General features: G+C 39.3%; 1 protein-coding gene across 1 annotated transcript in view; it reads left to right on the top strand.

The window, feature by feature from the left end:
- The window catches only part of bckdhb (branched chain keto acid dehydrogenase E1 subunit beta), a 75,688-nt gene that overhangs the window by 5,121 nt on the left and 57,909 nt on the right, over positions 1-12,658 (top strand). The window contains exons 4-6 of the mRNA XM_085290861.1: positions 2,178-2,311; positions 4,859-5,014; positions 6,867-6,975. Coding sequence (XP_085146987.1) covers positions 2,178-2,311; positions 4,859-5,014; positions 6,867-6,975 — 399 coding nt within the window. The remainder of the gene's footprint in view (positions 1-2,177; positions 2,312-4,858; positions 5,015-6,866; positions 6,976-12,658) is intronic.

Genomic DNA, 12,658 nt, shown 5'->3' with positions numbered 1-12,658 from the left:
CCAACCAAAAGCAGTACATATTTTAATTAAATATCAAGAAAATCTTCAAAGGCCAACACTAATTAATATGTCTTCCCTGAATTTGAGTTGAATGACTATTAAGAGTTGGCCACACAGAGAAACAGTTGGTGGAGCTAATTCTCCACACAGATGCTGTTCGTGGGCCACCGCAGAACAAGACATGACTTAATTAAAAGAGTGCCAATCAAACCTCAAGCGAATAAATTGAAGCAATGTGGGAAACTTGGCGTTTCTGTTTTGTTTAAAGCACTGATTTTAGGAAGGTTAGAATCACCTCGCAGGCCCCCTTTGACTCTTTTTTTTTTTTTTTTTTCCCTCCCCCCTGCCATTACGTTTTGCGACTCCACTGGAGCAGTTCGAGTTTCAGTGGACAGTTAGGCCACATGCTTCGTGACTTAGCATGTTTGCATTTGTTTCTGGTTTTGATGACAAGTATTAAAATTATTTACTTGTGTTCTAGAATAAAAGGCACATTAATAAAAAACAGCTTGGTGGAAATGCTCTGCATTTGGCTGTCCTGCATGGTAAAGTTTAATTTTTTTTTTCAGTTTCAACCTGTGGAGAAAAATGTAGTTTGGCATTTAAAAAGGAGGAAAAAAAGTTGTTGTTTTTTTTTTTTGTCTCCACAGTGTCATTCAGTTATGACGTATTATTTAAAAGAAGATGACCACTTTGGTTTGGTTGTATCATTGACCACCATAGTAGTAAATCTGTTTGGGTACACAAATGTCTAATGACATGGCAACAGCACCCAAATAGCAACTCACACTGTCTTCCATTAAACTCTGCCACTCCATAACACAAGCGTGGAGACTGACTGTGTGTGTGCAGCAACAGAATTTAATTGTTTTCCTCGTTTCTCACAAGGCTGATTGGCTAATTGGATGTCAATAGATTTCCTTTCTTGTTTACATTTTCGGTGGATATTTGTATGCAGCCTGGAAATGGCGAGAAGTCTCAAACGCACCCTACAGCGCTGCCTTTTTGTTTTCATTGACGTCACAAGTGTTGACCTTTTGGAAGGGGATCATTATTTTCCATCTCATCCTTGTGTACAGTGACGAGAGCAAAGCTGTTTTTATTCCTCTCTGTACTGAAAAGGATGGCACACACCTCTGCCCCGCTGCCATTACACACAACAGAGGGGTAATGCAGGGCGGACTCCATATGAATGGCTTTTTACGAGACCGATGCATTCACCTCAGTGATCACTCCTTCCACCTCTGGCTGCCTGTGCTTGATTGCTGTGAGAGCTACAGCGCACTAGCTCTCCTCTCACTCCCGTTTAGCCCGTTGCACTGAATGCAGTGTGGGTGTCAGACAGCTGACTATAAAAGTTCCATGTCGTCTATTTAAAATTGCATTCTAGACTCACGAAGCACAAACAGCAACACAGAGTTATTTTGGCATCACTTGATGTGTGTTTGTGTGTGTGTGTGTGGAGGCTTTTTTGTGTTATTACTTACTACTGATTGCTTTGATGACACAGAAGCTCACACACGTTATTTACTGTCACTTTCACATGAGGCTGCTTTTTTTTTTTCTCATTTTTGAGGTCGGCCTCAGTCTGAGCAGCGAGGCACTAAATTTTGATCACTTAATTGTGTGTTCCTCCGAGGGGTGGGGGTGGGGGTTTGGTTGTGGTGCCGCGGTTGCTAATTGAACTTTGTGAGTCCAGAGGGCACATAAGGGCAGAGTTTCGCTGCTGAGAAGCACACTTCCCAGAGAAACAGAAAAAGCACTGGGCTGGCAAATACACAAAGATGAGAGCAAAAAATAACATTCTCAGCCCAAATTTAGTGCAACACTCTTGCGGTTCTTTCTCAGATTATAGGGTGGAGATTGCAAAATAGTATTTTTTTTTTCTTTCCTGTTTTTACTCCATGGGGGTTGTGTGTTTGTTGCAGGTTTGGTTAGTTACAGCTCAGGAGAAGTCATCAGCTTCTCAGTTCATTTATTTTAGGACCACATGGCATTGTAACGGTGGGTTTCTCTGGGATCTCCTCAGTCAGGTGTGAAAAGTCTCAGAAATTTCTCTGAATCAATGCATTATCCAGCAAACCTGAAACCTTAAAAGCTCAGTGAGAACTTATTTTTTTTCTGTGTGTGTGTGTGTGTGTGTGTGTGTTACCTTCCTAATTTTTTCTTGTCACCAGGTAAGGACCGAGTCTTCAACACTCCTCTTTGTGAGCAGGGGATTGTGGGATTTGGCATTGGTGTAGCTGTCGCTGGTGCCACAGCCATCGCTGAGATCCAGTTTGCTGACTACATCTTTCCTGCTTTTGACCAGGTATGGCGCTGCCTTGCTCTGTGACAAAGTAATGTGAGTATTCGTACAGGTCCAGAAATATCAACATGTCCATGAAGGAACTGTCTGTTTTTTAAAAATCTGCTGTATTTTTTTTTTTTTTTTTTTCAGTATTTTTTAAGCTCTCGTGATTTCATACGTACTGGGGGAAAAAAGCACATGAAATTTTCAGACTGCTACCAAAATAATTTTAAACCCATTCCAATGGTTACAGTCTGAAGCCTGAGTTGTTTTTGGCTTAGCATGAATTTTTAAAAAGTGTAAGTGATGTCTGTGATGCTGAGCAGAAATCTCACATTCATTTTACATTGTGGCCTGCATGCAGTCTGTAGTGTGAAAAAAAGAGTTTACATTTAAATTAAAAAAGTTTTTGCTAAATCATGAAAAATGGACCCACTGTAAATAAATAAATATATAGATTATATAGAAATTAGACCTTTTTTAGAGTAGATGGTGGAAAATAAGAACTTTTCTGTCATTTCCATGTACAGTATTGGATTGTTTGCAATTCTGTAAGTAACCAAAATAAGTTTTCTGTATTTTATTTACTGCCATAACAGTCAAGACAATGTTTGTATATGTATTCCTGTTGTTTGCATATAGGTGTTTTTTTTTAATGACTTTTTTGTAGTTGTTTTTATTACTGTTTTTTTTTTTTTTTAACTACATTAATCCACCAACAAATGTCATTAAATCTTTCTACAAGGACAAATAAAGAATCTTAATTGTTAATTTATAACTTAATTAGTATTTAGTATGAATGGCAGTGAGGAGCTCTTTATCTGTCGGAAAAGCTGTGAAACTTCAATATCAAAAAGTTGAAAAACTATGCACTTCTTCACAATTTCCCAAGCCATCCAGTGGGCCGGATTGGAGTCTTTACCAGACCGATTCTGGCCCCCGTGCCTTATGTTTGACACCCGTGATGTAGAGTAACAGAAACAAGTACCTGCTTGCTTGATCTGTTTTCTGGTGTTCAGATGTTCTGTATAGTAGTTTGGATGTACAATAGATCCTGAAGAAGCTTTTTTTTCTTTTTTTTTTTTTTTTTTTAAATCCTTGTAACACAAGAGAAACCTGGGTTACAGGAGGTCTCTGAATCAAGCCTGTAACTTGTTCAGGTTAGAAAACCTGTTAATGGGTAAATATCCATGTGCTGAATTTGATGTGAGGTTTAAATTTTTATCTATCTTGGCAGCTAAAATTTGAAATTAGAAGGCTGTTTACAGATAAGCAGTTGATATACCTTCTTGTGGTACGGGTACATGCTGTGTTTACCTTTTGCAGGTCTCAGCTCTGCTGTTGTCACAGACAAAGTGTTGCTGAATCTTCAAATTGATGCCTAAAAGTCTTGGATGTGATCATGTTTGCGTGTGCATTTGCATTTGTATTCCTAGTGGTATTCTCAGTGTTCCTAGTGGCACCCATATTTCTCCCATATTAACTTCCCTTCATTAGCTCTGAATCCAGAACATAATTTAAAGTCCTTCTCATCACATGTAAGGTCTTGGATAACGAGGCCTCATCTTAACTTAAAGAATTCATATAAATCAAATAGAGTACCTTACTTACTTTACTTTCCTTGTTTTACTTTACAATATAAAACACCTCGAAGTAACTGTTGTTGTGATTGACAGTCAGCATCCTCGCATACGTCTCTCACTCAATATCTTTAGAAGCTTCAAGCAAAGACAGACAGAATGGGGGAAAAATGAACCTTTTACTCGTTGCTTTTCATATTTAGCTTCTATCTCCTTTGTTCTGCATATTTCTTGCAGCAGACCTTGAATGTCTGTTATTTAATATTTCTACAGCCTTGTACAGAAACATCAGCAGAACAAAAGAAGCCCTTTAAACAACCCCCTGCTTCAAAGCTTTGCTACAGAAGATTAATGTGACGTTAACACACTTAGCAGCACGTTGGGCAGTGCTGCTGTTTAACCATGCATATATGTTGACACCAGTGTCATCCTGTGTATTCTTGCCCTCCACAAGATAAATGCGAGTCTCGCTGCTATGTCAAGGCGACATGAAACAAAATATGCGATTGTGGAGCCAGTTTTTAAGACCCTCCTATTGTGACGCAGACAAACAGTAGATTAAATCTGGTGTCGGGCCTTGACTGGGATCCCTCTCGCCTTCTGCGCTCTCACTTAACACGATGGAGTCCAAACTGACCTTAGAGAGTAGTAAAAGGCGAATTAACAGTCCACCTGAGCTTCGGGGAGGGAAAATTTGGGACACCTTTTTGGTGGAAGCCCAGTGTCTGAAACTGTAGATGTAAAAGAAACCAAAGACACTTGAGGTGATGGCGCTCGTTAAAAATTAAGTGACGTTTTAATATCTTTAAGGGGAATAGCAGAGAGAATGCCTCCACACATGAAGCCAGGTCTTTATTCACAGAAACCAAAGAAAGTGCTCTGTTTTTGTTGGGATGTTTTTGCAAAGTAGTTTCCCTTATGTTTACATGACTATGTTCTGGACTAATTTGCTGGTGCATTAATCTAAATTATTATTATCACTTTCCAGATAGTCAACGAAGCAGCCAAGTACCGCTACCGTTCAGGGAACATGTTCGACTGCGGCAACCTCACTATTCGGGCTCCGTGGGGGTGCGTCGGCCATGGATCCCTTTACCACTCTCAAAGTCCCGAAGCCTTCTTTGCTCACTGCCCGGGCCTCAAGGTCAGTCCACTGCTTCACTGTATATGCATTTCCTTTAGACATTTGTGGGCGTTTAATCTGAATTTCATCTCTCACCTGAAAGCAGAATTTGAAAGTCTACTAGCAAAACCATATAGAAGTTGTAAATAGGCTGATCATTACTCTTTGTATTTTTAGTTATTTCATTATTTTTATAACTTTTCCTGCACCATCATCAGTGGTGATGCAATTAAAAATTATTTCCAAATTTTTCACAACAGTCAAAACAGTATAAGTTAAACTGTCCAGTTTAGATTACTTACACTAGAAGTGCTGAGATGGAGGGGGACATGAACTGGCCTGAGGAAAACCAACAATAAGGTTGTGATCCTGCCTCAAGTGCAGTCGAAGAGTTACGGTGTTCCAAAGAAATGGTGCTCAGAACAGAGCACCCACATTTTTGCTTTGAATTGCACCTCTTCTTTACCCTCTCTACTAATGTTTTTGAGTTTCTGCTGCCATTTTTGAACTGTTTGAATTTGGCATATCTGATGCAGGTAGTGATGCAGTTTTCAGTAGAACCTCTAGTTCATCTCAGCTCTGCCACCTCCTAACTCCACTTGAAAACATTTGCACACATCACTTTTTTGGGTTTCTTTCTTCTTCAGTCAGCTAAATGAAAGTAAGCAGCATAAGAGGCAAGGCTCATCACTGAGGCTAGCATCTCTGCCATTCAGAATTATATGACTGGCAGCTATGGGCATTTAAAGAAAGCAAAAACTATAGAAACAGATCACTACAACAGTGGAGGAGTAGAATAAAGGGGATGTCTTACAGTGGATCCGGAAAGTATTCACAATGCTGCATTTGTTCCACGTTTTGTCATGTTAAAGCCTTATTCCAAAATGGATTAAATTCATTTTTCACCTCAAACTATAACACGCCATAATGACAAAGGGAAACAAGTTTACTTGAAATTCTTGTGTGTTCTTGTAGAGAACAAAGCATCTGTATGTGTGTGTGAAAAGGGCCTGAGGAATGAAATTATTCATCAGTCCTGTGATACTGTCAGTGCAACTACTTTTAATCCAGGAGTTTTCTCATATACTTCCATCTGAGGTCTGTAAAGTTTACAGCTGCAGTTCATCCCCTGTGAGTAATAAATGGGTCTTCCAGTATAAGGTCACAAACTGATAAATCCTTGTGCATAATCAGCCCGGTTCCCTCCCTCTGAGGGTCGGTCTCAATACACAGAAATGATTTAGCTCTGGTAAATACACAGTGCTGCAGTTAAACCTGGATTTTGCCTTAAGTACAGCAGAACCACTGTAGTGTGCAGTAGCATGCATTGGGCGGCATGGCTCGGTTGTGGGATGCAACTACACTTTCAAGCACACGTGTAGAATGCATACAGTGGGTTGAGCATACTTGCCTGTGAGCCAGAGGCAGCAAGAACAGCAAGACCCAAAACAAAACAAAGCAGATGTCAATATCAGCAGATGTGATACTGATTAAATCAGATCCAGAATGAAAAAGAGGAGTAGGTGAGTTGCAAAGTGGCTTGTCGATACAGGGCGTCAGTAGGCAGGCTAAAGCAGCACGCCTGAAATAAAAGTGAGACAATTGGATCTTTTAGTATAAAACATCTGGAACCTTACAATTCTCGATTAGAGAATGGGCAAAACACCGCAATTCATTTGAAACCACTTTTTGTATGCGTTTAAGTTTGTATAGTTGGGTATCAGTTTAAAGCATGTTGGACTATATGATGATATTCTCTACAGTCGAAATGTGAAACCGATTTAAACGTTTAAATATTCCATTCTGTTTAATAGGGAACATTAAGGTCAGTTCATTATATTCTTTGGCCTAACAGATGTCATTTATTTCTCAGGTTGTAATACCTCGTAGTCCAATTCAGGCCAAAGGGCTGCTCCTCTCCTGCATTGCTGACAAGAACCCATGCATTTTCTTTGAGCCGAAGATTCTGTACAGAGCAGCAGGTAAGCTGGTTTGTGTGTAAATGTTACTGTAAAATCAACACACGACTGAAGCTTTGTTGATGTTTGTTCAGTTGTCCTCTCAGCTTTTTTTTTTTTTTCCCCCTCAACCTTCTGCTTGGATTCTTTATGAAAAGCAAATGTTCTCCCTCTTTAGAGGTGCGAAGCTAGACAAACAAACAATGTGCCTGACTACAAACAATGTGACTGAGATCAGCTGGGCCACAAGTGTGAAGCAGGCCGTCTAAATGGTCTGTGAAGTGTTGACAGTGGCGAGCTGAACTCGCTCCCCCCTCCGCTCCTTGGGTGCAGTGTTTAGGGGTAGCATGAAAAAGCCCCAAGGCCAGCGTGGCCTTGGGAACACTGCCGGGGTAAACAGTGTCCAGCATTACCAGCAATACCATAATAAACTGTTAACAGTTGTTGAAAGCTGCTGTAAAACAGCACTGCCTCGTCCACATGTTGGTCATTTGATTTCCAAGAATTAAGACAGATGAATTTTTAAAGACTTGACTTGTACCGACAGACTTTAAGAAAAGTGGTGTAGAACCACCGATACCAACTAGTGCAGAACCAGCCTGCCGAAGAGTCCAGTTGGGGCTTGATGGCTTTGTTAAGTGTGGCGGTGGGAGAAATTGAATGGCTCACTGGTTGTCTAAAGGGTTTGTTTCATTCGACGTACAGACCAGAATTATTGTTAGTCTCACAGCCTTCTTAATGACAAAGACATCACCCACAGCTGCCATACCACACTGAAGTAAGGAGTCATGTCGTTGAGTTACGACAGCAGTGTTTCTTTGTAATGAGCGTAAACCGAGTGAATGTGGAAAAACTGAAACATACTGTTGAAACTGCACTCTTTCTCTTCAAGGAAAAAAAGGGGGTGAATTAGTTACTACATCTTCAATAACATGTGATTTATTTCAACAATGTGCTTGTATGGGCAGTTTTATTGGCCTTGTCCACTTGTGATAGAGCTGATTGTTGTCTGAGCGTCAGCTGTGGTGGCATGTCAATTTTTCATAAATTAATTTACTGTTACTAGTTTAGGTTGTGTTTAAAAGTATACATACATTTTCTTTAAAGCAGTGCAGTTTTTTATTACAAAGTCAGTGGCCTATTATGACCATGAGATAGATTATCAGTCTGTCTATTTGTAACTGCTTATCCAGTTCAGGGTCATGGGGAGCTGAAGCTCGTCCCAGCTATTACAGAGAATAAAGCAGGATACACCCTGGACAGGTCGCTAGTCCATCACAGAGTTAACACAGACTGAAAGATAACAACTAACACGTTTATTCAAACATACAGACAATTTAAAATAATCAGTTAATCTAAGGAGAACAAATGATAAGAACTTACAACATGATTATGCCCTTAAAGTAAAATACAGAGTTGTGGTGGACTTGAAATCTTTTGCCCTAGTAAACTCTGTTTCTTAATTTATGTTTATCCTTGATTTTATACGAAATGCACAAAACAAAATGTATAAAAGCAGATTCAAGCTTACTTTCATCATTATTGATGGCTTTAATACCTCAGAGCTATAGCTACTTACTGACAAATGACTGATAAGGGATATAAGAGTGTAATACATGTGTCATGTTTCAGATTTATGTAGTTAATAAAATCAGTTATCATCAATAACTGTAGCCAGGAAGAAGGCAGGTGTTTTTGTTTGCATTATTTCACTGTTGATGCTGTCTGCCTCTTGTGGGATTGACGAAATAGTAGATCGGTGAGATAGTGTATGGAAAAAGAGAGATATTGCCGAGCCTTCCGCAGATCATTTTTACAAGAGCGATTTATTTATTTATGTGCCCATGAGTAATTTTGCTAATAATGTTGGTTGAAGCTAAGAGAAGCGTTGTGTTAAGGGCACCCTCTTCCAACTGCGAGCAAATGGACCCTCCTCAGACTGTGCCCAAATGAAGCCATTCATTTACTCAAACTCATAACAGAAACAAAGACAGTAGCTCTCCCCCCCCCCCCCCCCCCCCCAAAAAAAAAACCCCACCCCATTTTGTTTAAATATAAAAAAAACCATAATGGGTGGGGCAGAAAACAAAGAGAAACTGGCTTCTTTTTTCCATTATACCCATGTTTAAAGGCCTGTCCAGTGTTTATCTGTCTTATACATTCGACCAAACAACAAATACAAAATTAAACAAAAAGTAAGTTAAAAATCAAAATGTCTCTTCCAGCCAACATTTAAAAAAATTTCAGATATAAAGTTAAGTCTTTGTGCGATTTGGCGCATCTCAAATAAATAAATAAATTAATAATCCAAACAGTAGCTAATTTTAATACTGAAACAAACAAGAAAAGAAGGTAAAATATTCCTTCCAAACAAAACGTATAAATTCTAAATGCGCAAATCAGTCCAAGCATAATCACATTGCTCCGCCCATCAAAAAGTCTGCGCCTGTGCGAATAATATCGCCTATCATTGGTTATTGGACTGTAGTGATGGGATTTCCGGCTCTTTTTAGAGAACCGGCTCTTTCGGTTCGGCTCACTAAAAAGAGCCGGCTGTTTTGGCTCCGAAACGGCTCTTCAGGTTGTTTTGTTGCTTTAATTAATTTATTATTAACAATAATATAAAATTATGCACAAAAGGAATTACCAATGTAAAAAAAATTTGCGGTTTTATTTATATATGTTTATATATAAATAAATATATGCGGTGGCCCCTAGAGACAAAACACGTACAAACTCCAAAACACATTTCTAGCATGAACTGAACTTCCAAAATAGAGCTACCTAGATCACTTAAATTACACAATTGAAAGCATGAAAGCATATGTGTATTGTTTGTGTATTTATACACAAGCATTCGTATCTAGTCAAATAATTAAAAATAAAAAATAAAAATTTACCTGTTATTACCACACACCAAATCCGGTCGTTGGTACTTGCTGGCTAGCACTTCTGTTGTCTTTTGTACGTGTTTTGGAGTTTGTACGTGCTTCGGAGTTTGTACGTGTTTTTACGTGTTTTGGAGTTTGTACGTGCTTCAGAGTTCGTACGTGATTTGAAGTTTGTATGTGCTTTGTCTGTAGGGGCCATCGTAAATATACTTTTATTTATTCACTCCACATAAAATGTAATAAATAAATCATATAATACAAAAAATCAACTATTCACATTTCAACTTAACTATTTAAATTTTCAGCTTTTTCCTTTTACAAATTTAAAGTGAAACAACACAAAACACTGGAAACCACAACACAATTAAATATAAATTATAATATGAAAACAAAACGAACATGCATATTCTCTGTCATATGGGCCTGCATGAATAAACTTCCTGAATCCTTTATCATCTGCATGTAAGAGGCACTTAAAAATCAGCTGTACCATCATTTAGGGCTGGGCGATATATCGAGTTTTTTAAAAAAATATCCATATGTTTTTATACGCGATATAAGATGTGGCAATAGCCTTTATATCGATATAGTCTATGTTACGTTATAATTATAGTTGTGGGGCCACAAGTTTGCCCCTCTTTCGTCCACTTTTGTCTTTACGCAACGTTACTCGACCTCGCCTCTCTCCTTAACTGAACACAACTCCCCCATCGCTTCACCTGCAGCCACAAGATGGACACGGCAAATCTCCGTTAACGAGTTACTGTGCATCGCCCCGTGCGTGGGGCTGGACGGCGTCAACGTGCTAACGAGCTAACCACGCTAACGCCATGCACGGCTTAAAATCCTTTCATTTTCTCAAAAGTTGACAGCGCGCCTTTTGTATGAATTCTGGTTGTGATTGATGACTGCGAACCGATTTAATGTGGTACACGGCGCTCAGCAATCTGTCAAAAAATGTTTTAGTACGACTTTGGCAAGCTACGGAGCTGCACCGCTTGATGGATTGTCGGAGCATTACGGGTACCGAGGAGCCTCGCGTAGTAATACGTACTGTGCTTCAACGTAATATTACCGTATTGTGTGTGTATAAGGACCATAAATGGCACCTGTTAAGAGACATGGTTACGAAGCAGATTTCAAACTCCAGGCTGTCAGTCACGCAGTAGAAGTTGGGAACAGTATGCACAATTGTGAGCTCTTTGTTATGCACAAAAACAACATAGTTTTCTTTTATTTATGGAGCATTATTATTTAATAAATGCTCATAATTTATTTTTGAGTATTTTTTTTTTTCATGTACGTCTATGCTGTATGTTAATAGAAGTGCCTGTGTGACATCTGGGACACAGATTTGACTAAGAACTCTCTTTTTGTTCTTACTTTATGGCTTTAAAAAAATATCGAGATATATATCTTATATCGCCATCCAGCTAAAAAATATCGAGATATGAATTTTGGGTCATATCGCCCAGCCCTACCATCATTGCATGCACCATAGTTTTAGCTAATAGTTTTCTACCCCTTCTCTGTCCTGAATGCAGGACATTGCTGCTGTCAAAGTGATCTTAAAGTAAAGTGGCCTTTACTTTAATATTATTTACAGCTGTTTTCAGACATGCCTAGGCCATTACACATGAAGCCATAGTGCATGTGGGTATTTGGAATTCATCGTGCAGGAGTGTAGACAGTGTATCAAGCTGCACATAGCAAATCAGACCTTTTTTTTTACATTCACATTGAGATGCCTGGTTATTGCATCCCAGAGTTAGGGTTAAACATGCAGGAAAAACTCTGGGGTGTTGCACTGGGAGTGACCTAGTAAGGCCGCCGTTGTGACTGACACATCAAACCGCCTCATGTTACATTGTGACAAATCCATTGTCGGCTTCACACTGAGGGGTATTTTAGCTGTAGCATGTGCAGGGTTATTTTCATTTCCTACAGGAGCAGAGCAAACCAGCTTCTCGTGCAACATGCCTCTAATGATCTCTGCTCGATTATGAAGTCATGTTTTTTGATTGCTGGGGCCTCTAATTTTTTGCTTCCAATAGGACAAAAACCACTCATTTGCCCCATTGAGGTTATACTGGTTTGCAAGGACCTAAGATTCCACTTGTTAAACCGTAACCCAGTTTTCATAATTCAGGTTTAACTTTCTGAAAAAGGCTATTTTTCCACTCAATTGGCCAATTTTCTGTCTCGTCTGGAAGCCTAAACAGGAGAGTCGCACATAATTCATCAAAGTCGTTGGGATGGGCAGCCTTTCTTTCCTTTAACAACTCGTAGGCTCTAAAGGATCATGGAAGCCGTTCAAGGTTTCCAGAAAGGTCTCAAACTCAGCATCTCCTTAGAGCACAATTACTCCGCCTAATTGCAATTTTAACTTTTTGTGTTGCCTTTGAGGAACGCTTTTTAGTAGTTCACGTTCTCCAAGATCCACTCACACTTTAAGATCCTGTACGCTGTGCAAACTTTGGAGCCAAAACCAAGATGGTGAATGAGATTCAAAGACAGTAAATGCTACATTTAGAGGTTCAATGTTTGCATCTGTGCAGTATAAATACTGCTAATAAGCCGCTTGTTTGAAAGTGATGGCAGTTCTGAGTTTATGATAAGTTTTTGCGTTATAATAAATTCCATGACTGTGCTAATGTTTTCCACGACTTTAATAGCTTTTATTCAAACCATATACTTACATGCACTTTGTCTTGGACTTGAGTTCAAAGAGGGCCTGGCTGCGAGGCTCCCTCTTTTGGGCTGATATTCCGTTTGTGGCCCCTTTTCTGATTGATACCCCATCCCAATGTGTTGTT

Source organism: Mchenga conophoros, linkage group LG11, assembly GCF_057382185.1.
Source record: "Mchenga conophoros isolate Kocher_MC1m ecotype Shallow Benthic linkage group LG11, M_conophoros_male_GT1.1, whole genome shotgun sequence".
Taxonomy (NCBI): domain Eukaryota; kingdom Metazoa; phylum Chordata; class Actinopteri; order Cichliformes; family Cichlidae; genus Mchenga; species Mchenga conophoros.
The sequence above is the reverse complement of the archived record's forward strand: the minus strand, read 5'-3'. Positions and strand labels throughout refer to the sequence as shown.